Source organism: Bos indicus, chromosome 3 (genome assembly GCF_029378745.1).
Source record: "Bos indicus isolate NIAB-ARS_2022 breed Sahiwal x Tharparkar chromosome 3, NIAB-ARS_B.indTharparkar_mat_pri_1.0, whole genome shotgun sequence".
NCBI lineage: Eukaryota > Metazoa > Chordata > Mammalia > Artiodactyla > Bovidae > Bos > Bos indicus.
The window spans coordinates 15,774,542-15,801,320 of NC_091762.1; the positions used below are offsets into that span (position 1 = coordinate 15,774,542).

Here is a 26,779-nt window from a genome sequence, read left to right on the forward strand (position 1 = left end):
GAATCACAGCACGCCAGGCCTCCCTGTCCATCACCAATTCCCGGAGTTCACTCAGACTCACGTCCATCGAGTGGGTGATGCCATCCAGCCATCTCATCCTCTGTCGTCCCCTTCTCCTCCTGCCCCCAATCCCTCCCAGCATCAGAGTCTTTTCCAATGAGTTAACTCTTCGCATAAGGTGGCCAAAGTACTGGAGTTTCAGCTTTAGTATCGTTCCTTCCAAAGAACACCCAGGGCTGATCTCCTTTAGAATGGACTGGTTGGATCTCCTTGCAGTCTAAGGGACTCTCAAGAGTCTTCTCCAACACCACAGTTCAAAAGCATCAATTCTTCGGCACTCAGCCTTCTTCACAGTCCAACTCTCACATCCATACATGACCACTGGAAAAACCATAGCCTTGACTAGACGGACCTTTGTTGGCAAAGTGATGTTTCTGCTTTTGAATATGCTATCTAGGTTGGTCATAACTTTCCTTCCAAGGAGTAAGCGTCTTTTAATTTCATGGCTGCAGTCACCATCTGCAGTGGTTTTGGAGCCCCCAAAAATAAAGTCTGACACTGTTTCCACTGTTTCCCCATCTATTTCCCATGAAGTGATGGGACGGGATGCCATGATCTTTGTTTTCTGAATGTTGAGCTTTAAGCCAACTTTTCCACTCTCCTCTTTCACTTTCATCAAGAGGCTTTTGAGTTCCTCTTCACTTTCTGCCATAAGGGTGGTGTCATCTGCATATCTGAGGTTATTGATATTTCTCCTAGCAATCTTGATTCCAGCTTGTGCTTCTTCCAGTCCAGCATTTCTCATGATGTACTCTGCATATAAGTTAAATAAGCAGGGTGACAATATACAGCCTTGATGTACTCCTTTTCGTATTTGGAACCAGTCTGTTGTTCCATGTCCAGTTCTAACTGTTGCTTCCTGACCTGCATACAGATTTCTCAAGAGGCAGGTCAGGTGGTCTGGTATTCCCATCTCTTTCAGAATTTTCCAGTTTATTGTGATCCACACAGTCAAAGGCTTTGGCGTAGTCAATAAAGCAGAAATAGATGTTTTTCTGGAACTCTCTTGCTTTTTCCATGATCCAGCAGATGTTGGCCATTTGATCTCTGGTTCCTCTGCCTTTTAAGTATAGGGATCTGTTTTGTTCTCTGCTGTATTCAAAGCAGCCAGAATGGCATACAGCAGATGCTCAATAATATATGTTAAATGAATGAATGAATCTTTTGCCATTTGCAACAGCATGGTTGAACCTGGAGGGTATTATGCTTAATGAAATAAGCCAGAGAAAGACAAATATGGTATGTTATCACTCACACATGGAATCTAAAAAACAAAACGAATGGATATAAGATACAGAGAACAAACTAGTGGTTACTAGTGGAAAGGGAAGGGGGAGGGACAAGATAGGTCTAGGGGATTAAGAGGTACAAACTACTATGTATAAAATAAATAAGCTACAAGTATATTTTGTACAGCACAGGGAATATAGCCAACATTTTATAATATCTTTAAATGGAGTATAATCTATAAAAATTTTGAATCACTATGCTGTATACCTGAAACTAATATAATATTGTAAGTCAACTATACGTCAATTTAAAGAACTTAAAAAAAAATGCTGTCCAAGAAACGGGTCACCATGGTTACCTCTGGGGAGGAAAGCCAGGGGATAGGTGCTAGGGGATAAAGAATTATCAGAGTTCTTTGCTCTAGGCATACGTTACTTTGACAAACAAAGAAAAAGAAAACAAGCCCAGGGGAAAAGGAGTTAACTAAGAAGTCTGAGGAAGAGCTGGTCCCTGGCAGTGGGAGAGGGTCGCATACACCACCTCCAGGCCAGTGTCCCAGGACAGAACGGGGCAAAGGCATAACTGGGTCCCAGAGAATGCTGGGTAGAGATCCGAGGGACACTTTGGCTGGCTCTGAGGTTGTGGGGGTCTGAGTGGGCATGTCAGTAGGCAGGAGCAAGACGATGTAAATAACTGGTGTGTACTGATCCCAGGGAGTGATTCAGGGAGAGCATGTGTTGGTGGCTGCCAAGGGGAAGCGAAGAGTCAATTCTGCTCATTTTGGCTGTGTCCTGTGCATTGTCATAAGCCCGCAGGACAGCTTTCCCTTGCAGCTTTGTGTGTGAGCTAGGGGAGCAGGGCCTGATCTCTGTAAGCTGGGAACTAGTACCAGCTCAGTGCTTTCCCCAAGATCTTCAGGGACAGGGAGCTGGCTAGATCAGGTCTTCTATTTAGGTTCCCAGCCTTACATGGAGGGCCTCATAAAGACCCCACCCAAGCTAGACTCCTCCCTTTCTACAAGTTGGGAGGAACCGGGCCTTTCCACCCAACGCCCTCCCCACCCAGGCACCAGTGAGTCAGGAAACCTGGCTTTCAGTCTTTCTATCCAGGACAACCTCCTTTCCTCCCTGGGTCCCAAACTGTTCCCATGCTGACTTTTTCTGATTCCCCTGTAGACATTTAGAACTTTCGGTCTCAAGGCCTATTTATTATACATATAGTTCAGTGATTCTCAAATAGAGAGACTGGGGGCAGGCCATTCCTGGTATTGGGAGGGTATGGTAAGATCAGCCATCTGGGCCAGTAGGCTCCCCGAGCCAGACTTGGAGGAGCGCCAGGTCCTGCTGCAGTCTGACTGGGGTCCTAGCCAGCAGGCCAAGCTCCTGTGCACCAGAGGTGCGCTGGAGGTGGGGGCTGGGTACGGAGGCCCAGAGATGAGGCAGGTCTGACAGATGGCACAAACTGGAACCAGGATAGCACTTCACTTGGTGTTTGTGGCCCATCCTTGGTCAAGCACAGCCGGCTCCGGGAGTCTTGATGGACGCTGGCCTGGGTGCTATAAAAAGAAGAATGGGAAGCTGAGAGGCAGGCTCTACCACAGAAGTTGCAACCGTGCCTCCTGTCTGCCTGCTCTACCCTGCCCACCTGAACGATGCCGGCCATGGTGCCCGTGGAGTGGAGGCAGGTCTCTGCCACCATTAATCCAGCAGCTCCTTGATACACCAGCAGCAGAGGAGGATGTAGGCTATTTCCTTCAGGGTCCGCTGCAGGCCCTCCCACCCTGTGCCCATCTTCATGATGGGAACCCTAAGTCCAGTGTCTCTCAGGACTCCTCCGAGGGAGAAGGGCAGGGTCTGGGCTAGGGGCTGTGTCCGGGGCTGCATGTGGGCTGCAGCTGAGGAAGGGTGTGGTAGCTGCGTCCTGTGCCTTTTATCTTCATTGTCCCCACCCCCTTCAGACCTCATGACTGTGGGCACAAGGGCCCCAGGGTCTAGCACAGGAAGGTTCTGGGCCCGAGAATGGGCTGAGTCAGCCCCTGTGCCCAGGGATGCTGGGATGGGGTTAGTAGGAGGGCTGGCCACTCCATCTTTCATCCTCCATGGCCAGGCCAGCTCAGCTTCCCTTTTTCCAGCCTGGGTCTTCAAACCCTGGGTCTACTGGCTGGTTGTCCCTCCCCTCTACCCCCCAGGGTTGGCACTGCTCCCTGCTTCTGCCCTCTAGTGGGCTCCTGCTGAGGCTGGCACTGAAAATCATCAGAGAGAGCTCCTTTCCAGCCTGCTCTCCCCCATATCCCCCTTAGAGTGAGCACTGGGGGCTCCGAGCTGCCAGGGCCTGGCTTCCTTTTGCTTCTCCCGTTCCCTGAAGCAGGAAGACAAAGGCAGAGCCAGAGCAACAGGCACAGGAGAGGTGGTTTATTGACAGGTTAGACCCCAGGACGGCCTCCTTCCTTCCCTCCTTGGAAAGGGTGGGAGTGGGAGGTCACGTGCGGGAGTTCCGCTCCTCGTCTTCATTCTCAAGCAGGTAGGCCGGACGGTAGGTGGGCTGTCCTTCTGGGCTCAGGCACTTCAGGGCCGGGTTCTGTACTGTGTTCTCCCGGCTTCCCAGTGACGTGTAGCTGGGTGGGGGGTGGGGTGGGGGGGGTGGAGGGTATGGTAGGTTTGTGGTGGGCTTGGTGTTCCCAGTCCCAGCACCCTCATGTCTTCCACATACCCATCCTGTTCCCCCAACAGCTTACCCTCGGTCATACAGGATACAGTAGGGGACAAACAGTTGGCGCAGAAAGTCCCAGATGTCTCTGTAGGTCCAGTCCTGGGAGGCCAGCATCAGAGCGGAGTCACAAATACTCCCCCTCCTACATCTACCTTCATCCACCTGGGAAAGGGCCTATCCCAGTTCTTTTGCTCCCCTAGCCTTGGAGGGAGGGCCTGCTACTAAACTCTCCAGTACATCTTGCTCTGTGTATGCCAATCAATGAGAGAAACCATCCCGTCCCCTCCCCATTCTCAATCCACCCTCCGCTGGCATGTAATTTCCAGGAGGAAAGGGAGAGGCTGTTTAAGGCTATTTGTGTAAGCCTGTGCTGTCCAGTAGAACTTTCTGCAATGATGGAAATGGTCTGTATCTATGCTGTCTAACATGGTAGTCATTTGACATAGGGCTAGTACAACATACAACTAAGGAACTGAAGTTTGAATCGTATTTAATTAAAAAATTGAGATATAATTCATAAGCCATGATATTCATCTTTTTAAAGTATACAATTCAACTTTTTAAAGCAATTTGTATTTCATTTCAATTAATTACAATTCAAGTGTAAATAAATGGCTCACGGCTACCATATTGGACAGCACAGGTCTAAGACACTGTTCGGTCCACAATGCTTGCTGTTGAATTAGTGCTCAATATAACCTGATCAAAAGGCTGAATGAATAAATACCACTGCCTCCCTTGGCTGATGGGGCCATTTCATCCAAGCCCAAGCCCGCCCCAGGAAGCCAGGGTACAGTGACTGACGGGGGACAGGAGACTGAAGGCAAGAAACCCCCTTCCCCATACCAGGAGTGGGTTGATGCGCATGAATGCAGGCCAGCCTGGGTCGGTGGGGCTGAAGGGGCAGAGGCTGCAGGAGTAGGGGTCAGTGCGGCGGGTGCCCATCAGCACAGCCTCCAGCTGGGGGTGCCGTGCCTGCAGCTCACTTAGGGCCTGCTTCATGTCTCCTTCAGCCTCCAGCACCTGCAGATTGTACCTGAGGAAGAGCGCCGGGAGTCAGGAATGGGCCCTGCCAAGTCCCTCTGGAATCCCAAATCTCCAAGGCCCCTAGTACCTCTTGATGGTGTCCTGTAGAAACTGCTCCAGCTCAGGGAAAGGGGAGATGCTGCGGATATACAGGATCTGGAGGGGCTCCTGAGCATCAGGGCACTTCCTGGGGAGGAGGCAGGATCCATTGGCTTGCCAGGATGGGCAAGGAAACACTCCCCAGAGAGCTTGCTCTGTTCCCTTTGGCCACTGGGATAGACACCCTCTCCTTCTCCCTTTTCGGCCTTCTCATCTGAAGGGAAGAACCCATTTCCTCTGGCAAGCCCACTCTGATCTCTAAAACCTGGAGCCCACACCCGTTTCTAGTATGTAGGCCTTACCTCCCGACAGGACTGTGACTTCCCTGTGGTCGGGGAAGGTGGCTGGCACATCCATACCCAGGGCCAGGTAGGTGTCAGATGCTCAATAAATATGGGGAGGATCAGAACTGGTCACTGTGGCTACTGCCCTGCCAAGCCCCACCCAGACACCCCCCTTCCTTCCTGCTTCTTAGGATGGGGAACTAGCCAATTGGGGCAGCTCTATCTCTGGGGTCTGCCTCCAGGGGGTGAGCTCACCTCTGCACTGCGGCATGGAAGAGGTGCAGGAGGGCAGTGCAGTCCTTGCCCCCGTTGAAGCCCACGCAGAGCTGGGTGAGGCTGTACCGAGCCAGGGCAGTCTCAATGGTCTGGAGGGCACCTGCCACCTTCTCCCCCAGAGAAGACCCTGCCAGGCAGGCAGGGAAGAGGGCATCAGTTAGCTACATATGGCTGTCAGAGGGCAGTGGGGGCCAAGCTGCCCTTGCTTTAGCCCCTCTCTATCTTCCCAGTGTTCAATTCCTTCATCTGCCCCCAGCCCGCCATTTAGCCATACCTCACGGTATTCTTCACCTCAGTGTATTCCCTCTGAGGGGTCCTGGTTTCTTTTCATTCTCCTACAGCTCATGCTGCTTCCTTCCCTCTTTCACACTGTCCTCCTGCCCATCTCCTGGTCTAACCAAATTCTTCTTGCATGTGTGCGTGCTAAGTCTCTTCAGTTGTGTCTGACTCTTTGTGACCCTATGGACTATATTCTGCCAGGCTCCTCTGTCCACAGGATTCTCCAGGCATGAATACTGGAGTGGATTGCTATGCTCTCCTCCAGGGGATCTTCCTGACCTAGGGATCAAACCTTGGTCTCTTAAGTCTTCAGCATTGGCAAGGGGGTTCTTTACCACTAGCGCCATGTGAAAATCCTCCTTATCACTCAGCTTATGTGTCACTCACTCAGGGAAGCCTTCTCCAAGCCCAGATCAAGGCTGATCTCCCTGCTGTGGAAATCCCTTCATCACTGACCCCTCATGCACGATTACCTTTTTAACATCCCCTTCTCCTATTAAAACTCCTTGTCCAGAGCAGGGGTACCTCTGTCCTGTTGCGCTAAACCCCCAACACCCAGCACAATGTTGCTGAAAGGAGGTACTCAATTGATATTTATTGGAAGAATGAATGAATCAGCTGTAGCTATCTTCTACCTTCTCTTGGATCTGCGGCAAGCCTCCAACAGCCCACCACTCCTAAGACCTAGGGTGGCACCAGTGGTCTGGCGCCTTCTGCCCCTTCCCCAGGAGGTGCCTACCTGACTCAGTGAGTTTGTACACAGCCTCACCGGCCTGCTCCACGGCATTGGGCACGTAGGGCACCACTGATCCTTGGGGTAGACGGGCGGTCAGGTAGGCCAGGCACTCCTCCAGGGGCCCTTCTTCCTCAGAGTCCAGTGTCAGTTTCACCTGATAGTAGTTACTGCCCCAGTCAGGGTAGGAACCCAGGCCAAGCCTGCGCCCAAAATGGGCCTGGGCCTCAGCCAGGATGGGGGCGATAGAGGCCTCATTAGCTGCCACATACATTTCCCGCAAGTGGAACTGAACAGCTGTGTTTTGGAACAGCCCCTTCAGCCCTTCCAGCACCCGACGCAGCAGCTCCGGAATTCCCGGGAAGAGGTAGACATTTCGGACGGAGACTAGTGGGAATCGGAAGGGGTGGCCAGTGTGAGGATCTGTGCCATAATGCAGGCGGGCAGAGGTGGGCACCCGCGACAGTTTCTCCCAGCCCGCCCCTCCTAGGGCCTTGATGGCCGCTTCCAGCTCAGGGTGTGGCTTGAGCTCGTCCCCAAAAGCCTGGGCCACTGCCTCAAACGTCACATCATCATGTGTGGGGCCGATACCCCCTGCTGTGAGGACGTGGGTGAAGCGGCTGGAGAAAGCTGTGATCTCAGCTGCGATGGTGGCTACCTCGTCGGGTACCACAGAGACTCGGCACACCTGGACCCCCAGGGAACGCAGTGTCCGGCACAGAAAGTAGGTGTTGGTGTCTTGAGTGTGTCCCTGGGAGATTGGGGATGGGGAAGATGAGCATGTCAGTGCTGTGGGGATGCAGGGCAAAGCAGGAAGGATCAAGCTGCAACTGCCTGCTGACAGAGCACTCTGCTCTTTGGGGGACACCCACCTCTGGCAGCCCACAAGCCCACACTGGGCCCAAGAGTGGGAAAATCCATGTGAATGGAGTCAGGGGTAATGTGATCCACCTTGGGCTTCCATCTCTGCGCTTGGACCTTGACCTCCTCTCTGCTTATGGATTCAATTATCAATTTTATGTGGACCATGCATCCACTTCCTCATCAACCCTGACAGTTTCAGTCCCCTGGCCCCAAGTGCTTAAGGGCATCTTCAGATTTCTGGCCGTTGTTACTTGGGTCAGTGGCATCCTCAGACACTGTCTGCAGCCTGTCAGGCCCTTCATGCTGTCAATTCTACTTCTGAAATGTCTCTCCATCTGCTCTCTTCTTTGTTCCTACTGCCACCAAACAGGTCCTTGGCACCTTTCACCTGGATGGTGGCAACAGACCCCTGGCCAGGCTCCCAGTGTCCTGCCACAGCACTCTGCCCTAGGCCTCTGCAGCAACCTTGCTAACATGTCACTGTGACTGTGTCACTCTTGGCTCAAAAGTCACTTGTTATTTCCAACCATATACAGAATAAAGTTCAAATTCCTTTGCAGAATATTTGAGGCTGTGTGTCTCTGGTGTGTACGCATTCTTCTTTTCTAGCCCTATCTCCTTCTACTTCTCTAGAGTTTAGTGGTTAAGGTTGGCTCTGGAGTAAATGTGAATCAAGTTGGAATCCCACCTACCACTTATAGCTGTTCAGGGAAAGCCTCTCAACCTTTCTGAGTCTCAGTCTCAGTATCTATTCATTGAGATTTGGAATAAAAGTACCCACGTCATAGGGTTGTTGTAAGGATTAGGAAAATCACATATGTGATGTAATACAAGCACACTGCCAGGCCCTAGTAAGCACTCAATATTACTATTACAAACCTGATGCCCACCATGACCTCTAGTGAGACTTCCCTGATCATTCAGAAGAGATTTCCCCCTTCTAGTACTTTCCTTCTATCTCTCCCGAATGCTTTGGGTCATTTTTCCAAATAGGTTGGACATAACTCTGAAATAATACATGCACCTGTACCTCCTATACACGCTGGACTCCTTGTCATTTCTGTAAAGGTCCTCCTCCCCCTACCATACTGCTTGGCAATTTGTAGGGAATTTGCTACAAGTTTTTCAACAGAGTAATCGAAACAATAAGGGTCACTTTCCCTCCAATATCTTGGACTCACTCCAGGGCCCTACTGCAGCAAGAGGGCTCCCACCCTGGTTCACCCTCCCTCAACAGAACGTGGAGCAAGCTCCCAAGGACCGGAGAATGCTGCCCCTCCCCCCTCCTCTGTCCCAGACACACCTTGAGGATCTCATCTCCAACAATGATGATGCCCGCCGTCACGCTGCGCCCTGGCGGAGGTTCAGAGGCCCTAGATGCCATGGTCCTGCCTTCTCTGCCCCTCCGGAAGGCCCTCCAGTAGCCACCCAGACCCCCAATTAGGGGTCGCAAGCATTGGGGGCCAGCCAGGTCTACAGGGCACTGAGGGTCATAGCCTGGGAAGAGGGATTCCGGGGTGGAAGGAACCTGGAGGAGCCAGAAAGGACAATGGGGAAGAGGAGGAGTGCGTAGTTTTCCTCACCAGGCCCTTGACAATCGACTCCTTTATCCCTGTCCGTTTAATAAACGTGTTCTTAAACTCTAGCCCACACCTCTTTCAATGTCTTCTATGCTCCGTCCTAGTCGCCTTAAAATGTCCTTCTCTCCCGAATCTACCACTTAAAAATGTCTTCTGCTGCAGAGCTCGGCTCCTCTAGGGTCGGCTCTATCCAGGGCATCTGTGCTTTTATATTTATATGTGTCTTCTCTTTGGGGCACCTGTCCCTTTAAATGTCTACCTTATCCTGGGCCTTGGCTCCTTTAAATACGTTCCCTCCTTACACCACCGACCAGAACTCAGCAGCCTTCTTCTGCAGGCTTCCACACCCTTTCTGGCCCAGAATCCTGTCTTTTCCCGCCACGCTTCAGACTGCTGAGCTCTTCCAGGTTCTCACCTGCCTCTTACTCTTTCACCGGGTCTTTCCCTCTCCTTTCCTCTTGTCTCGGGGCAGCTTCCGTACTCAGAGTCCCGCCTCAGATTCACACTCACCTCATATTAATTGGTTATTTTGGCCGTCGCTCAGACTACTTCTATGGGTCCATTGGTGTAGTCGACCATTGCTCGCGAGCTTCATCCAGAGGGCGGGAGTGGTGCTGGGTTGTTATTGGCGACAACCACGTGGCCACCCTCACCCGGAAGCGAGGGGGCTGGGCCTTAGCCGAGGGGCGGGGCTTTTCTCTCAGGAAAGAACCTGAGGGGTGGAAGGAGCCGAGGGCTGAAGGGGCTCTAAGGTGTTTGTGGTGCTCCCCTCTGGTGCTGGAAGTAAGGAGACGCTTGACTCTAACCTCCGCTCAGTGTTCAAATTCTTGCGTGCACATACTATCTGTTACTCATGAACCATGACTCATTCTGAGGAGTCAGGGGCTGCACTGGTGTCAAAGGGGATTTTACACTGAAGCAAGTGGAAGTTGGACGGACACCAAGAAAAATTGTCAGGATTGCCCGTGAGTTAATGAGATCCTGGTGGTGAGCTTTTATTGTGTGGAACTTTCATTTGTCTCTTATAAACGATAAAGCTAATTACTTCAGCTTTTTTGACAACGAAGTCTTGCCCCACCTTGTTCTAGATGGTGCTTTAAACATAACCTCTCCCAGTTAATTGGTCTTGTAGGTACAAGTGAGGGCAGCGACAAAGGGAGGGCCACTGTCCACTTTGGATTCTCAGCTTCCACTTATTTTGCCTCTGGTCTAAAAGTACTTAATACTCCTGTCAATCGTCTGGGGGCCTTTTTAATATGCTGATTAAATCTACAGGATTCTGGCCGTTTGGGTGGGGCCAGAGATCTGCATTTAACAAACGCTCCTGTCATGCTGATGCCATTGCTTTTTGTAGTAAAGGTCTAAAATTTCATGTGGAGAACTGAGCCACACTGCCTCGTTTTACTCTGCTAAAACCCCTCTGAGACAGATATGCCCATTTTACAGATGGGCAACAGGTTCAAAAAGGTGAAGAGATGCCACATAAACCCCACAAAAACACTTCAGTGAATGATAGAGCCAGGCTTCTAGAACCTTCAGGTAATAAGCCCAGTTTTGTTTTTCCAATTAAGAGAGTCTCCACTCTAAAAAAACAAACTTGGGCTTTCCTAATGGCATAAGCCATATGCTACAGTATCTTTAATAATCATGGTGATATTTGACAAGCCCCTCCCTGAAATGCCTCCTCCCTACCCATCAACATCAGCTCTGAGTCTTTTAGTGGGTTCTCAAACTTAAGTGTGCACCAGAAGCACCTAAAGAGCCTGTTAAAATGTCACTGTGTCCAACCCTTAGAGTTTGATTCAGTAGGTCTAGGGTGGAGTCCAAGAATGAGCACTTCTGGGTTTCCAGGTGATTCTGATGCTTCCGGACCAGGGACCACACCTGAACGCTGACTACGACTGCTCTAGGAATAAATGAGTGAAAAATTAAGAGAAAGTGGGAAGACTAATCTCCCTTACTGAACACTACTATTAAAAGTAGAAAGTAAGCTATTATTTGGCAAAATGCCTCTTAAATGGCCACAGTTTACAACCGTTTTCTCAAAGCTCAGTGCAGTAACTACCTGTTTAAGAATGGTTGAAATCCCCTTATCCAGGCCATACCCCAGACCAATTAAGTCCACTTCCCTGGGAATGACTCAGGTATCAGCACTTTAAAGCTACTCAGGTGATTCCAATGTTTGGCCAAAGTGAGAACCACTGAAAACACTCCCAAACCACTCTGTGGACTGAACAGGCCATAGGTGTGCCGGAGCCTTAGGCTGGTCAGGAAGTGGAGTATACTAGCAGCCCCACTTTACCCTTGATAAGTGTAAAGTCTCTGTGACCCTATGGACTATAGCCCGCCAGGCTCTTCTGTCCATGGAATTCTCCAGGCAAGAATAGAATAATGGAGTGGGTAGCCATTCCCTTCTCCAGAGGATCTTCCCAACCCAGGGATGGAATCTGGGTTTCCTGCATTGCAGGAAGATTCTTTACTGTCTGAGCCACCAAGGAAGCCCCAAGAACTCTTGTATGCCCTTCAAAAAAACTCAGACTATGTTAATGGCAGTACCCGACCATAGAAAACAACTGATTTGTTTTGATGAGATGATGTTGTCCCTATATAACCTCTCTTAGGCCTGTAGTTAGAGTGAAATATATTTCAGTAGATATTTGACAGCAAAGTCTACTTAAAGTAGATTACAAACCAGTTAACTTCAATGTTGAAAGAAACCTCAGTGTTAACAAAGAGCCGAGCTTCATTATCTTACTGAAGAGCATATAATTAGAACCATAATAGTGAGGGTGATGTCCTGAGGGGGGGGGGGGGGGGGACTTTAACAATTAGAGAATTAGATTATAAAAACTTCCTCTTTAATCAAGGCTTTTAACATGGAACAGATTTCTTGGAATAAAATGGAAAGTTTCCAATATACTGAAACATAAATCAACATACACACAACACCTGGCAGGAAAAAACCCAAAACAGCCAAGTTTACACAATCCCTGGAATAGCCGTGGTCTTCTTCTCAGATGCTTTCTCCATCTGTCAAGCGTGTTCTGCTGGATTCAGAGCTCACGTAGGTTTTGGGGGTCACACTTAGCTGAGGCTGCAACCCAGAGAGCACTCACTCATCCAGCTGGGCTGTGGTCCTTCCTGTCAGTTCTGCTCAAGAAGCAAAGCAGTCACCAGCACATACAGTGTATTGAAAATCCTTTAAATATCAAAGTGAGAAACAAGAAGGCAACACAATAATGTCATCAGGAAGATGTTAGCAAGTGAGGACAGCTGTGTAAAGCTTGAGGCTGAAAAGTGGCTCCCCAGCTTCATTTCTTTGGTTTCTTGGGCAGTGGCCGCCGGAACAGCAAGATGTGAGGTTCTGAAAGAGTGAGATCTAAAGAGTAAGTGAAATCACACCATCCCATGCACAACCTACAGTGTATCCCACTCCCTCTTCCCAGCTATCACCATTTAGATCTTTGTAACTAAATAAAGATTTAAGCATATGGCCTTAGAAGCAGACCCAGAAGCCTGGCTTGTGTACCAAGCACAGAATTGTTAATATCGGTTTTCTTGCTATGTTTCTATAGCCCCGGGGTGTCCCTTATTAGTTTTGCCTGATAGTTTGGTGTCTGGTGCCTTATCAAGAAATATACTTTCCTTGGTTTATTTGGAACACATCTCAAAATTCACTTTCTGATGGAGAATGAAGAAGAGGCCATAACCTCTACACCAAGATATATGTGGTCTTTAAACACACACACACACACACACATATATATATATATTCTCTGACTGAATTAGAGATTAAAGGAGTTTTTTTCCCCCCCTCCAGTGACAGGTTGTATCTGAACCTCCCAGATACTGTATTTCTTATTTTTGGTCACTCCTGTTTTTCTAGATGGTTGGTGAGTTAAGAAACCCATAAATCATCCCCACCTATCATTCCTTCATTTCCTTGGTCCTACATGGTTGCTTTCTGCCATTGCACTGACCTGGTTCATGGATCATATAATGGACCCATCCCTGACTCTGCTGAACACCAAGATTCCTCCATTCAGATTCAGACATCAAATGAGTTTTAGGGACCAGCTTGGCTATGTCCTTGGGCAACATGACATGCCTGTAATAGAAACATGGGAAGGTGGGAAATTTGTATCAGTATTGGGTACAATCTATCAGATGAGGGGGGCCAGCAGGTAAAGCCAAGACAGACAAGAAAAGAGAAACCAGTTTGTAATGGCAGGGAGTTTATAAAATCTTATTGTAGTGCAAAGGCAGCTAGAAAAAAAGCCCAAGTTACGGGCCAAGTTACATAAATTCTCACGAAAGTATATTAGAAAGTACATATTAATGAATAACACCCGTGAATGAGTGCCAAAATTACAGCCACTTACAGTCCTCTAGTTGATTACTCTTAATATAACGGGAGCCCCAGAACACACACAGTTAATAATTAGGGGTGGCTCTGAACAGGGTTGTAAGGAAGGGAGAGAAGTAATTTCAGAGAGGAAAGGCCTATCAGGGAGTGCTGTGTGGAAGAGCCAGAACATAAAATCAACTATATGGAGAAGGAAATAGCAACCCACTCCAGTATTCTTGCCTGGGGAATTCCATGGACAGAGGAGCCTAGCGGGCTATAATCCATGGGGTCGCAAAGAGTTGGACACGACTTAGGGACTAAACAACAACAAAGATATCTATTTATACATTTATACTTATATACATTTCTATGGCCTATGTACAAAAATGTCCACAATCCCCTCCCTTATTTTTAAGTTTTACAATTTTACAAACACCTGAAGGCAAACATTTTTCTCATAATCCATTTGGTTACTAAATCTTAGATGACCTGAATTTATCTGCTGGTGAAATAAAGACTTTTTTACCCACCCCTGCCACCAAGAATGAAATAGAAAAATCTTATCTTTTAAAATCTATCCTCATAAGTTACATTTTTCAACTCTGAAAGGATGTGCCACCAGACTTCTTTAGAGGAGACTTCAAGCTTTCCTAACCAAGGATAAGTCTCCTTTTATAGCAAAGAAATGACTACTTGAATTGGGGTGACCCAGACTTCATTATGTTCAGTGAAACTGCATTGAATGCTCTCTCTCTCTGCTAAGTAAAAGGGATTCCACTCCCCCCACCACCCTCGAGTCAATTCTAGTCTAAATGTCTGAAAACAGCTTACATCCTAACAAGCTTCTGGCATAAAGACTGGGTTCCAGGGCTATTTAGACCAAAAAAACAAAACAAACCTTTCCTTAAATCAAATATCACTGCCAAGACTTACATCCTCCAGAGGATGAAACTAATGATGTCTCCCTAGCCCTGCAAAGACATTTTAAGCACACAATTTTAGTTAGCCAAGTTCAGATGTTGACAAAAACAGCTGAGAAAAAGAAAGTTAACTGGGTTCAAACAGGGCTGGAGTTTCTTTTCTTTTGGTCTGGTTTGTAGTTGCAGCATGTGGGACCTAGTTCCCTGTAGTTCCCTGACCAGGGATTGAACCCAGGTCCCCTGCATTGGGTGTTTGGCATCTTAGCCACTGGACCACCAGTGAAATCCCAGGGCTGGGGATCTTTTCCCAAGGATTTGACATAAAAATAATGCAAACAGTGTTATTTGACAGCATACACCAAGTTCTCCAGAAGGCTCAGAGCCCTGCACTAGGCTGAAGAAACACAAGAAAACCAAGCTTCCAGTTGTTTTAACTATTAAGGCTTACTACAGATTAGTGGAATGCCAACATTTGTAAAATTATTTTCTATTTTTTAAATTATTTTCTAATCTAGAATTTTGGACTTAGGGTTTATCAAATGCAAACTCTGTACGGATTCCTTTCTTTATCGTGCTTGGTGAATCCTACGTGCTCCCACCACAACCCACCTGTACATAGCTCTATCATACCAATTATCATCTTCTTTCTGAAGCCTGTCAGTATTTCCACATATTTTTTAGGTCTGTTGAAAGCAGGGCCGTGGCTTATCCGTGTACTTTAGCAGAACACCTGAAACCTATAAACACTCCATAATTGTTTCCCAAGTAGATGCCCTTCAAACATTTGACGGTGATCTATTAGGGCCATATTAAGTCTTTCCTCAGTGTTCCTGGTCAGTTTTATTCCATTCCAGTTCCTCGAAGCCCCCCTTCCTAAAACAAATCAGACAATCACGCCCCTTTCCCATGGATTAATAAGCAACACTCAGGCTCTCTTAGAACTCCCCTCACTTTGAGGACTCGAAGAAAATTCAAGCTTCGCCTTTGCCACCTTCTCCCAGAAGGCTCTACGGTGTGGCTGTAATACAGTCTCAAGAAGGCAAGTTCAGTTTACTCAACTGAGGTGAGAGAATAGTCCAGAAACCCGCAAAACTGAGGGTGGTCAGTATTCTAACATTCGAACACTCTAACCACGACCACCCACGCCTCCTTCCAAATTCGCTATCACTTTAGAGTTTTTTTTAAATTGCCCCCTACCTTTCGCGCATGCGCCTTACACTTTAAACACACCCATTCCCGTTAACCTCCCGCGCATGCGCCAACTCTGCTGTTTCAGTCCCCGTTACCAATTCTCGTGCCCTCAGTTGTCAAAACTCACGACCTTGATATTGCCCCCGCGCCGGCACTAACCGGTACTCGAACTCCTCGTCGTCGTATTTGTCCGAATAGTAAATTTGTTTGTGCGACATGATCACTCTGCCTGAGGACCTTCAGCCCCGCGCCGCCAACCTCCGAACAACTCCCAGCAGCACGCGCTCCCACCCTCTTTGGCCTCGCTTTCAAACACGCCGCCTGCGCTGTCTATTGGTCCCTCTGGAGGAAGGCGGGACAACTCCACCTTCAAGCCTCCGATTGGCTTAGGTTTGCTTCTACTCAAGTCCTCATTGGACTGAACATTGCTCAAGAATTGCCGTAAGTAAAAAATAGGCTTTTTATTGGCTATCATTGCCACTGTGCGCGTCCTCGCGCTGCCATTGGCTGATTCGGGAAAGTGGGACGGGTGAAGGAGGGACAATGAGGTAGAGGGTCAGGGGTTAGTGAGGCCGGAAGTGAGTGTAATAAAGTTTCTCCAGGGAGGCCGGGCCCGGGGAGAAAGTTGGAGCGGCGACCTGAGGAGGCAGTGGCGTGATCCGGAACCAAATCGGCCCGCGGTGCGGTGCGGAGACTCCATGAAGTCCTGGTGAGTTGGGACATTTTTCTTCTTAGGTGACCCACTCCTCTACCCCGGAACCCCTCTCCCGGGACCCTACTTCCGGTCTTCATTTACAAGTCCCGCCCCCTGAGACCCCCTCCCCGGAAGTCCCACCTCCCAACTTCAGGGGGCTCTCCGAACCCCGACTTATTTTCCATTTATTGTCCCCAATCCTACCCTGTCGTCCAGCTTTCCTGGAAGTCCCACCCCCAGACATGCTTCCAAACCCCTGCGTTAGTCCTTCCGATTCCCCGAAACTCCGCCTCCTCGAGACGATTCTCCGCTAACACCTGTCTATCAAAAGCCTAGCTCCCAAAAGGGCAGAACCCTGCTGCTACTCAAGGAACTATTCGAATTCGTGAGGCCACGCCTCCCTAAGGGTTCCGCCCCTTTAGAAGCCTCGCCCCTTCCTTAATCCACGTCAGATCGTCCAGAAGCCTCTCCCCCTGGAGTCTCTGGTGCACGCGTCTTGAGGGGCCACGCCCCTTCAGGAGCGTTATCCAGGTTGGACCCTTGTCATCGCCTCAGGAGCTTTGTCTTCAATCCCAGAAACTTCACCTGCTGGCGCTTCCTCGTTCCTTTTCTCTTTGGGGCCCTTGGCTCAGTTTTCCTGAGCTCTTAGGCTCCACTGGATAGGAAGTCAAAAGTTCACATCTCTGACTCTGAGGAGTAAGAGATTAGAGGCAGCCCTTTTTCTCTCCCTTAGCCCCTTCCAAGGGTGGACCTACTTGAAGGGGGCTGGACTTGGGGTTTGGCACGAGAGTGGGAGGGAGACTTGCTCATAGATTCCCTGCCCCACTCCCTGAGTTTCCCTTCCCAGGACCGACTCCACCCCAGAAACAGCTGTTTGTCTCATACCTGTACGACGGGAGCTGGGTAGGGCCGTGGATTTGTCGATGTGTGACATGTGGGTGTGACAGAAGAGAAAGTTTTCTACCACCTGAAGACGGTGGCTTGGAATGGGTGTAGGTAACAGTGTCCTTTTTGCTGTTTGATTTTTTTTTTTTTTAAGGGACTCTTCAGGCCCCACCACTTCTCTGGCTCTTCCCCTCCCCCAAACAGTTCTAGTCTAGGCATTTCTCCTGGTCCTGCTTGCCCAGCCTTCCCTGCTGGAAACATTCCTGAGGCTTTCGCCATTTCCTGCTACTTTCCGCCTTTCTTGCCTCCTCCTCCCTGCTGGGCTGAAAAGCCACATGCAACTTCTTCCCCACACCCAGTCGTTCAGATTCTCAGTAGCAATCTCCTTTCTTCCTGCAGATTCCCAGTAGCAATCTTCTTTCTTCCTCCGTAAATTTAAAGAGCCCTACTTCCTCTTTCTTTTCTAAACATGCCCACACCTGTTGGTCATTCCTTGTCTCTGGATTCTGCAGGCACCCACAGAATGCCCACCTCTAAAGATGAGGATATCCTGGTGTGTGTGTGTTGCGGGGAGCGGTGAGGCTTTGGCAGAATCCTTTCCTCATTCTCTCTGTTTCTGAGTGCTGAGGCCTTAGGAAACAGTGATAGATTTTCTTCTCAGGAGTTGTGCATGGAGTGGTAAAGCTCTCCTGGGTTGAGGACTACGGGGGCGGTGATAAGCACAGTATCTAACATGTTTTAATTGTCAGGGTTGTTAATCACTGTAACACGATAATTTGCATTTTTTTTTAATATTCTGAAGTAAATCTAAAGATAGGTAATTCCGCGGTGAGCCTGGTGAGGGTATATGTATCTTTTACTACTTATTTTTGGTTGCTTTCCAACTTCCTCTGTGGCCCCCTGGAGCAGAGCTGTGGCAGGATGCTGTGGGTGGAAGGAATGAGTTTGGGACTGTTCCCTGTGTCCAGCCTCAATCCTCTTCTGGCACCCCTTTCTTATGAGCACAGATTTGTCTTCTGCCCCTCTGTCCCTTCCTGGCCACCTCTCTTGGAGAACCGTCACACTGCCCCACCTCCTTCAGCCAGACTGTCCTTGGTATGAGGGGCATCATGCTCCGTGGTGGATACCTGCGCTTTCTGGTCACTACTAAAAAGGAGGGGTATGTGTTCACCTGCAGGTCTAGGGATCTGACCTTAGTGTCAATGCCCTGGCCACCCCCCACCCCTTCTACCCTTGACAGCTTACTTTCCTGTGGAAGAGTGGGGCAGAAAAGTACTTGGCTTGGGCCTCTGCTCCTTGGCATGGTAGGCGCCATGCACGGAGAACAAGCCTCCACCAGACTGTCCTCTGCTCCAGCTCCTGCCTGGTGGCTGCCTGATGTGCCACCAGGTTGGACTTTATTCTTCTTACTTTAACAGCTTTGCTTTTCCTCTTGGCCCCTCCCTGTATCCACTGGGACCATGCCCTTCTTTTTCCCATTTCTTTAGCTCCCTCCACAGCTGTGAGAGCCAAGGAGGCTAATGGCCCAGGCTCCCTAGGGCCTTCACCCCTCTGTGGGGCAGTGGTGAGGGGGTGCTGGAGCTGGAGGCTGAGGGAATGTGAGTGTTCAACCAGGACAGGAAGGGAATTGCTGAGCTCAGGGATCCCCTCCCTTTCCCACCCCCAGCTGCCTCTGTTTCCTCCCTCAACCTCCTCCCTGACCCCCCCCACCCCCACCCCCGCCACGCCACCGCCCTCCCTCAGCTTCCTGCACCCTTTGGCCTGCCCTTGTCCGGTCTGGATTGATCCAGACCTCCTCTTATCGCCCTCCTTTCCTTCTCACTCCTCCATCCTTCCCCCGCATTCCCACTTTACTCCTCCCCTAATTACTTGTTTGTTCGGTTGGGTGGGGGGATCTGGCAGGGGGACATGGATCGCTCTGCCCTGCGAGAGTTCTGGGTTGGGGCAGTGTTGGGGGCTCAGCCCCTCAGAGCCTGTGAGTCAGCACTGTCCCTGGGATTGGTCTCTCCCCTTAGCTCCCCGCCCCTGGGGAGGAGCCAGGCAGCTCTAGGTCCAGCATGTTCTCTTCTCAGCCTGAGAAGAGGCTCCACGCTGGGCGGGGATGGGGCCTGAAACTGTCTGGGTCTGAGCCGGGGAAGGCAGAGCTACTTGTCCCTCTCCCTCCCCAGGACCCTTGAGATCCCTGGGCCACAGAGGTCCGATTAGACTAAGGGCCTGGGATGCCCCCTGCCTGGCCCCCTTGCCCTGACTGGCAGGGGGGCCAGGCTGGGCAGCAGCCTCCCTCTCACTCCAGCCATGGATCTCCTGCCCCCCAAGCCCAAGTATAACCCACTTCGGAATGAGTCTCTGTCATCGCTGGAGGAGGGGGCCTCAGGGTCCACCCCACCGGAGGAGCTGCCGTCCCCCTCAGCCTCGTCCCTGGGGCCCGTGCTGCCACCTGTGCCTGGGGACGATAGCCCCACCACCCTGTGCTCCTTCTTCCCCCGGATGAGCAGCCTGAAGCTGGCCAGCCCAGCTGGGGGGCGCCCGGGCCCGAAGGGGGAGCCAGGAAGGGCAAATGAGGACGGGGAGGGGGTCGCAGGGGCAGCCACGCTGGACTCAGGCCCCCTGCCCCTCCTCCAGGACATGAACAAGCTGAGTGGAGGCGGCGGGCGCAGGACTCGGGTGGAAGGGGGCCAGCTGGGGGGCGAGGAGTGGACTCGCCACGGGAGCTTTGTCAATAAGCCCACGCGGGGCTGGCTGCATCCCAACGACAAAGTCATGGGACCCGGGGTTTCCTACTTGGTTCGGGTGAGTGAACATCCTCTCCCTCCCACTCCCTCCCGGACCCCTCCAGTTCCTCTGCTTACTAATCTCGTTTTTTCCCCCCTGCTCTTCCCCAGCAACTCCCTTGGTTTTGGTTGTCCTGTTTCTTAAACCTTTCTTGCCCCTTCTCCAATTCTCTCACCTCTTCCCTTCCAGCTCTGTCTGGGGCCCCTTCCTTCTGTCACTCCCCTACCCCCACCCCGCCATGCTTAGCACAAAGCCCAGCACAAGCCCTTAGTAAGTGTTGGAATGAGTGACTCTTGACTATCCCCTCCGGTCTCCTGCCCGCTTCTGGAGATGTCACTCCATCCCACCCGATGCCCCGTCACGCCTCCCAAATTCTCTTCCCACAGGCATGAGGTCCGCCTAGCTTGCCTTCTCTCTTTGCCCCTCTTGTCCTGCTTGTTGTGGGATATATCCATGGGCAGTGGGCAGAGCTTCTTCATCTTTACTTCCCCGAGGGACCAAGGAAGGAGAAGTCCTAGGGCCTTTTATGAAGAGGTGGGGGGAGGTGGCTTACCGATGTCCCCCTGTCCCTCCCCTCAGTACATGGGCTGTGTGGAGGTCCTGCAGTCAATGCGCGCCCTTGACTTCAACACCCGGACTCAGGTCACCAGGTTAGTGGGGCTTGGGGAGGAGTGGTCCCAGGATTCATGAGGGGTGGGGAGCATGGGTCACGTGGTGGTGGTGCTAGTGATGGCTTATCTTTGGGTGGTAAAGGGGGTTGAGAGAAAGTTAGGGAAGTGAGTCTAAGTCCTAATGTAAAGGGGCAACTCTGACCTGGCTCCTTCTTACTATCCAGCCCCGGGAGTTGTGGGGGAGGTGGCAGAGGCAGCTGGCAGCTAGAGCTGGAGTGGAAAATGGGGGTAGCTGGAAGGTTGCTGCTGCCTTTGGGAAGGGGATGGGACATTTGGTAGCTGGAAGTGGGTGGGGCCAGACCCATTGAGGCCCTAACCCAATCAGCCAGGAAGCGGCCTCTCAGTGTCATCAAATATTAAAGGCCCTTAATTCAATCCACCACGACAAAGAGCCTGGAGTGCCCCTGGAGTCTGGCCTGGCCTTCCCCTCCCCCAGCCCTGTGGCGGCCCCAGCCGAGTGGGAGGCAGGCTCTGGGTCTGAGTATCCCTCTTTCCCCAGGGAGGCCATCAGTCTGGTGTGTGAGGCTGTGCCGGGTGCTAAGGGGGCAACAAGGAGGAGAAAGGTACCCGGGGTCGGTGGGGCTAGGGATGCTGGGATGTGGAGGAGCAGGGGGAAGGCTAGTGTGGGGCAGGTGGGGAGAAGTCTGGAAGGCAGGAGTGTGGGGGTTTCCTGGTGTGGGGGACCCCCCAGCTTCTGAGACCCTTGGGCCCTTCCGTAGCCCTGTAGCCGTCCACTCAGCTCCATTCTGGGGAGGAGTAACCTGAAATTTGCTGGAATGCCAATCACTCTGACCGTCTCCACCAGCAGCCTCAACCTCATGGCCGCAGACTGCAAACAGGTTGGTGGGGTGAGGCAGCTGGGGGGTGGGCAGAAACATCAATGGGAGGGCTAAATGGGAACTTGGTTATCTGGGAGAGAAGGCTTGGGAGCAGCGGAACAGTAGGGAAGGAGGAGATTAGGAGAACATGCGTTGAGAAGCCAAAAGGATGAGACTGGGACTCCGGGGTCTTGGCCATTGGTGGGCGGTGCCCAGTAGACTCTGAGGCTGCCTGATGCCCATCATTCCTTTCCTTCTCCATCCTCTGCCCTAATGCTCAGATCATCGCCAACCACCACATGCAGTCCATCTCGTTTGCATCCGGCGGGGACCCGGTGAGTTGGGGAATGGAGCTCAGGTGGTGGGAGGAGAGTGAGGGGATTGGGAGGACACTGGCGAGAGAAGCGAGCCTGCTGGGATTGAGGCAGTGTCTGAGAAAGACTGGGCTTGAAGGGGTCAGGAGTGGGGTGGGGCTGTACAGTTTAGCTAACTGGCCTCTTCTGCCTCTGTCCACCCCAGGACACAGCCGAGTATGTTGCCTATGTTGCCAAAGACCCGGTGAATCAGAGAGGTGAGGTGTGGATGGGAGCACTGGGCGGGGCTGGCTGTCCAAGGGGCAGGTGAGCAGGGCCCGGGGGCTCCTCCTGCCAAGGACAGAGGCCGAGGGCCCCGTCTGTGCCTCCTCCCAGCCCCACGGTTCCCCCCGCCGCCCAGCTCCCTAACAGCCTCTGCTGCGCCCGCAGCCTGCCACATCCTGGAGTGTCCCGAAGGGCTCGCTCAGGATGTCATCAGCACCATCGGCCAGGCCTTCGAGCTGCGCTTCAAACAGTACCTCAGGAACCCGCCCAGGCTCGTCACCCCCCACGACAGGTGCGCGGGCGAGGCGGGTGGGGGGCCGGGGGCAGCCCGCTCCCGGGGGCCCCAGACCAGAACTGGAAAAGGAGGTCTGCTCTTCCCACACTCCAGCTCAGAAAAGGGCAGGGAAGGAAATAACCTGCGTGCCCCTGCTTCCTGCTATTCTTAAGTTTCCTGTAGCCGGCAGGAAGGTGCTCCGTGGCCCTGCCCGCTGCAGGGCCAGCTCTTCCCGTCGGGTGCCCGTGGCGGGGCTGCAGTGCAGGACGCCCAGCTTGTCCCTGGCTAGATGGGCTTCTCTTTTCCCAGCCGTCTCGTTTCTGGTCTGTCCTTTTGTGCTTCTCTCCGTATGTAGTTTAGTTCTTCACGTTCTTGTCTCTAGAAGCCATCAAGAATTTGGGCAAGGGAGGATGGCTTTTTCCTGAGATGGTCACGTTTCCCACCTCAGACCAGTAGGATCAAGTATTTAGAGGAGGTGTTTGCTCAAACTCATATCCATTGAGTCGGTGATGCCATCCGACCATTTCTTAGTTGTGTGACCAAAATCTTTTTATCCCTGATCATCATTTTCCTCACCTAAAAAACTGGAGAAGGAAATAGTATCTGCTTTATCGGTTGCCCAGAGAGTGAAATGATTATATATGAAACACCCAGCCTGAGGCCTACCCCTCAGGGAATACCCAATACATGACCACTGTTCCCATCTCCCTCTGTCCTCCCATCCACACTCCTTTCTCCCTCCTGTCTCTCTCAGGATGGCTGGCTTTGATGGCTCAGCTTGGGATGAGGAGGAGGAAGAGCCCCCTGACCATCAGTACTATAATGACTTCCCGGGGAAGGAACCACCTCTTGGGGGTGTGGTGGACATGAGGCTTCGGGAAGGAGCCCTCCCAGGGGCTGCTCGACCCACTCCGCCCAGTGCCCAGACCCCCAGCCACCTGGGAGCCACGCTGGTAAGTTGCTTGGATAGAGGCGGGCGGGGCTTGGATGGGAACATCTGGTTAGGGCCTCTGGTTTCACTCTGTCTTGGTCCCTTCAGCCTGTGGGGCAGCCTGCTGGGGGAGACCCAGAAGCCCGCAGACAGATGCCGCCCCCGCCACCCAGCTCAGGTATGAAGGGGACTGAGAGGGGCAGAGGGGGAGTGAGAAGCAGGGCGGGGGGCACTCTAAAGCCTCCATTTCCTCAGCAGGCAGAGAGCTCTTTGATGACCCCTCCTATGTCAATGTCCAGAACCTAGACAAGGCCCGGCAAGCAGGGGCTGGGGCCGGGCCCCCCAATCCTACCATCAATGGCAGTGCACCCCGAGACCTCTTTGACATGAGTAAGTATACCTCTCGCCTTTCTGAGTCTCTGTCTTCCCACTTGGTTCCTCCTCTTTTCCTGCCTCTCTGCTCTTTCCTTCCTGGCCTCCCCTCCCTAAAGGTCTGGGTCCTGAGGTGGGGTTGTGTCAGCTGCCTCTCCTAGCCCTCTCTCTGTATCCCAGAGCCCTTTGAAGATGCCTTGCGAATGCCTCCACCTCCCCAGTCAACAGCCATGGCTGAGCAGCTCCGAGGGGAGCCCTGGTTCCACGGGAAGCTGAGCCGGCGGGAGGCTGAGGCATTGCTACAAGTCAACGGGGACTTCCTGGTGCGGGAAAGCACAACCACGCCGGGCCAGTACGTGCTCACCGGCCTGCAGAGTGGGCAGCCCAAGCACCTGCTCCTGGTGGACCCTGAGGGTGTGGTGAGTGTGGCAGGGGTGTAGGTGGGCATGGCAGAAAGGAAGGTGCAGCAGCCTACCTGTGGCTCTCTTCCTCCCTCACTGCTTCCTAGACTTGGTCCGCTGGGCACCTCTATCTGGGCCTCCCCTGTTCTCAAGGTGTCTGGTGTCTCCCTCGTCTAGTGGTTTAGGGTTCCTTCCCTTCTCACATCCCTCACCTGAGCTGTATTCCCTTCAGTCCTGGCCAGTCCTCAAACGTTATGCCCTCGAGAGCTAGGAAGTGGTCATCTCACCAGTCCCTCTTTTGACAAATAAGGAAACCATCCTTCAGAAGTTGTAGTGCTCTGTCAGTTGTCTAGAGGCTAAATATCCCAAAACTTTTCACGAGACGAGCCAGGGGCCTCCCCAGCTCCTCCAGACTCAGGGATGAGACCAGAGTCCTATCTCCTGTCTGCACTGCCCCCTGCCCATCATAACTTTGGTCTTGTTCCTACAGCAGTCTCAGCCTCCTTTGCATGTCTTTTTTTGTACTGTGTATCTTCTTCTGAGACATACTGTCCTCCTCTAGGTCAAGTAAGGAGTAGCTAGCCTTCAGTTTCACGACTTCTGGGCTGATGTCTGTTCTGCCTTTTCCCAGTTCACTGACTTGCCCATTCCCACAGCTGTCTCCAGCTTCTCTTCCCAGAGAAGCCTCAGTGATCAGGACCGAGGGCCCTCCCTCTCCTGCCATCTTTTTCTCCTGCCTCAACCCTCTTGACTATCCCAGCTTCCTCGGCCTTAGAGACTGAGGTTTTATCTGACTCTTCACCTGATTCGACTTTCTCCCTTCCCACTCCCCAGGTTCGGACAAAGGATCACCGCTTTGAGAGTGTCAGTCACCTCATCAGCTACCACATGGACAATCACTTGCCCATCATCTCTGCGGGCAGCGAACTGTGTCTCCAGCAGCCTGTGGAGCGGAAACTGTGACCTGTTCCAGTGCTTTCTCTCAGAAGACGCCCTGCGGTCCCTTCCACCCTATTCCCTGACTCTTAGGACCTCACTTGGGAGTGCTCCATGGGCCTGGCCTTGTGTAGGGCTGGAGATACTGTGGACACTGGGTTCAGCATGCAGCTGAGTGAGAGGGTTTGAGTCAGGAACCAGGGGTAGAGTCCTGCTTCTCCCCAGACCTCACCAAAGTATTAATGTACAGAGTGGCCCCCTTCCCTGGGCCTTTCCTGTGCCAACTTGATACCCTCTTCCCCAAGGTGGGTGCTGGAGGCCTGGGCAGGATGCCTCCTGGTCATGGAAGATGTTCTGTGGCGATAGGCCCAGCGGAGCAATCACCCTTTCAGGGAAGGGGAACTGAATCATACCTTTAGTCTACCCCTGGGCTCAGGGTACCCCAGACTCCTCTCAACAACCCTCCCTCCCAGCATTCAAACTTTGTGCCTTTGACCATCTCCTAGGTCTGAAGATATTTTATGCAAAGAGTTCTTGGGCCCCTGAAGTCAAGGATGGGGGTGCTGACAGCTTCTTGGCTTCTGGGACCCCGTCCTCTCCTCGCTCAGCACCTCCTCCAGTTTAGGTTGGGCCAGCAGAGGCAGGAGTAGCAGCTGTCCCCTCTCCCTGGGATGTGCAGCCCTTAGAGACTGCCGCGGCGCCCTGCTCTCAGCCAGTGGGGAGATGGACCCCTCCCCTGCTCAGTGCCTCGTGGCCGGGGCCCCTCACCCAGGGGTCTGTATATACATTTCGTAAGCCCCCCCTCCCATGTTGCATGCATGCTATACTCTACAGCCAAAGTACAGCCCTTCCTCCTGGCCTCTGCCCTGCCTCCCCCTGCAGGGGTGCTGGGGGGGATGATGGAGCTGTCATCCCAGCTGGATTTGGTAGAGGTGGGAACAGGGGCATGGAGACTTTAAAGCAGTAGACAATCCCCAGATACCATCGGTAGGTTTGGAACTGCATTTATTTTTTATTTTATACGTGTATGTTTTAGGGCTGTAGATTTACTTTCCTAATTTGTTTTCCATAGCTTATTCCTGAGCACAAAATGATGATAATCGATGACATTTATACATCACCTCTTTGACTTTTTCAAAGCCCTTTTACGACTCTTGGCATTTTCCTCACCCTGGCCTGTGGGGCAGTTGGAACCGGTAGCTTTATCTTTTCTACCAGAGAGACCCAGAGAAGTGGAGTGTAAGCTAGGACTAGAGAAACTTGGCCCTCCCACTGCGAGGCGGGGAGGCATAAGTTTGGCTGTTGGTTTCACACGAGGCGTGGGTCACGGTTATTTAATCCCTTCTCCAGGCCTCGCCCTGCAGCAGCAACAGAGGATCCGGTCCTGCTCTGTCTTTAGGCCTTGTAGATAAGGGAGAGTGGACTAAATCCTCGCCTCCCTTTTTTTCTTTTCTTTTTGTTTGGATGTTTTCACGGGTCTCACTTATACCAAAGGGAAAGAATCTTCATTAAAGTCCATATTTCTTCTACCTCGGCCTCTAGGTCTCTGTCTCAGCTTATTGCTGGCTCTGGGCGCCCCCCACGGCTGGAGGGGAGGCCGGAGGCCGGACTCGGCCTCACCTGGACTCGCTTGGGTCGCGCTGAGTGAGAACTTAGGGATTCGCGTAGGAGGGTGCGGCGGGGTGGGGCGTACGGGGCCACCGTGCCAGGGGATGTTCGTGTCTGCAGCGGGGACCGAGGCGGGGTGGGATCGCGGACAGCCTGACCCCAGGCGGCTCGGGCCAGCGTGCACCCCTGCGGCGGCCCCTCGGCGCGGGATGGTACGGCCCAGCCGCAGGGCCGACGGGC

The 26,779-nt window shown here is 52.0% G+C and overlaps 4 protein-coding genes across 17 annotated transcripts; 1 reads left to right on the forward strand and 3 right to left on the reverse strand.

The window, feature by feature from the left end:
• Window positions 1-1,300: 1,300 nt before the first annotated feature.
• On the reverse strand, window positions 1,301-9,787 carry FLAD1 (flavin adenine dinucleotide synthetase 1). 6 transcript variants are annotated; one of them, XM_019954166.2, is made up of 8 exons: window positions 9,651-9,787; window positions 8,864-9,088; window positions 6,703-7,447; window positions 5,664-5,811; window positions 5,114-5,212; window positions 4,846-5,035; window positions 4,025-4,098; window positions 1,301-2,845 (listed from the first exon to the last, which is right to left on the reverse strand). In XM_019954166.2, the coding sequence occupies exons 2-8, from the start codon at window positions 8,942-8,944 to the stop codon at window positions 2,653-2,655; spliced, it is 1,530 nt and encodes a 509-aa protein (XP_019809725.1). In that variant the 5' UTR covers window positions 8,945-9,088; window positions 9,651-9,787; the 3' UTR covers window positions 1,301-2,652. The 6 variants fall into 6 exon arrangements, with proteins under 6 accessions (XP_019809725.1, XP_019809708.1, XP_019809734.1 ...); XM_019954149.2 differs by lacking the exon at window positions 9,651-9,787 and adding an exon at window positions 9,556-9,623; XM_019954175.2 differs by lacking the exon at window positions 9,651-9,787 and adding an exon at window positions 9,400-9,549.
• On the reverse strand, window positions 2,893-3,508 carry LENEP (lens epithelial protein). The gene has a single exon (XM_019954202.2). It carries the CDS (start codon window positions 3,381-3,383, stop codon window positions 2,988-2,990), a length of 396 nt encoding a protein of 131 aa, XP_019809761.1. The 5' UTR covers window positions 3,384-3,508; the 3' UTR covers window positions 2,893-2,987.
• Window positions 9,788-11,976: 2,189 nt separating the features above from the next.
• On the reverse strand, window positions 11,977-15,927 carry CKS1B (CDC28 protein kinase regulatory subunit 1B). 2 transcript variants are annotated; one of them, XM_070785464.1, is made up of 3 exons: window positions 15,759-15,927; window positions 13,121-13,248; window positions 11,977-12,519 (listed from the first exon to the last, which is right to left on the reverse strand). In XM_070785464.1, the coding sequence occupies exons 1-3, from the start codon at window positions 15,815-15,817 to the stop codon at window positions 12,452-12,454; spliced, it is 255 nt and encodes an 84-aa protein (XP_070641565.1). In that variant the 5' UTR covers window positions 15,818-15,927; the 3' UTR covers window positions 11,977-12,451. The 2 variants fall into 2 exon arrangements, with proteins under 2 accessions (XP_070641565.1, XP_019809860.1); XM_019954301.2 differs by having other exon boundaries at window positions 11,977-12,504; window positions 15,759-15,915.
• Window positions 15,928-16,141: 214 nt separating this feature from the next.
• Window positions 16,142-26,460, forward strand: SHC1 (SHC adaptor protein 1). 8 transcript variants are annotated; one of them, XM_070785456.1, is made up of 14 exons: window positions 16,142-16,308; window positions 17,128-17,285; window positions 19,801-19,968; window positions 20,530-20,600; window positions 21,121-21,184; window positions 21,341-21,460; window positions 21,721-21,774; window positions 21,959-22,010; window positions 22,129-22,309; window positions 23,046-23,244; window positions 23,331-23,400; window positions 23,478-23,612; window positions 23,775-24,013; window positions 24,830-26,460. In XM_070785456.1, the coding sequence occupies exons 2-14, from the start codon at window positions 17,280-17,282 to the stop codon at window positions 24,956-24,958; spliced, it is 1,488 nt and encodes a 495-aa protein (XP_070641557.1). In that variant the 5' UTR covers window positions 16,142-16,308; window positions 17,128-17,279; the 3' UTR covers window positions 24,959-26,460. The 8 variants fall into 8 exon arrangements, with proteins under 8 accessions (XP_070641557.1, XP_070641558.1, XP_070641556.1 ...); XM_070785457.1 differs by having other exon boundaries at window positions 17,141-17,289; XM_070785455.1 differs by having other exon boundaries at window positions 17,141-17,285.
• Window positions 26,461-26,779: the final 319 nt, after the last annotated feature.

Excerpts from the sequence above, each read along its gene's own strand:
- LENEP (XM_019954202.2), bottom strand. The coding sequence starts at position 3,383 with ATGAAAGATGGAGTGGCCAGCCCTCCTACTAACCCCATCCCAGCATCC.
- FLAD1 (XM_019954166.2), bottom strand. The coding sequence starts at position 8,944 with ATGGCATCTAGGGCCTCTGAACCTCCGCCAGGGCGCAGCGTGACGGCG. Across the intron at positions 7,448-8,863 it reads TTGGAGATGAGATCCTCAAG|GGACACACTCAAGACACCAA; the intron begins GTGTGTCTGGGA and ends CCAATCTCCCAG. Across the intron at positions 2,846-4,024 it reads TGTATCCTGTATGACCGAGG|CACCCAGGCCAGCGTCCATC; the intron begins GTAAGCTGTTGG and ends TTCTTTTTATAG.
- CKS1B (XM_070785464.1), bottom strand. The coding sequence starts at position 15,817 with ATGTCGCACAAACAAATTTACTATTCGGACAAATACGACGACGAGGAG. Across the intron at positions 13,249-15,758 it reads GACGAGGAGTTCGAGTACCG|GCATGTCATGTTGCCCAAGG; the intron begins GTTAGTGCCGGC and ends TTTCTATTACAG. Across the intron at positions 12,520-13,120 it reads TTATATGATCCATGAACCAG|ATCTCACTCTTTCAGAACCT; the intron begins GTCAGTGCAATG and ends CTTACTCTTTAG.
- SHC1 (XM_070785453.1), top strand. The coding sequence starts at position 19,474 with ATGGATCTCCTGCCCCCCAAGCCCAAGTATAACCCACTTCGGAATGAG. Across the intron at positions 20,601-21,120 it reads ACCCGGACTCAGGTCACCAG|GGAGGCCATCAGTCTGGTGT; the intron begins GTTAGTGGGGCT and ends CTCTTTCCCCAG. Across the intron at positions 21,775-21,958 it reads TTGCATCCGGCGGGGACCCG|GACACAGCCGAGTATGTTGC; the intron begins GTGAGTTGGGGA and ends TGTCCACCCCAG.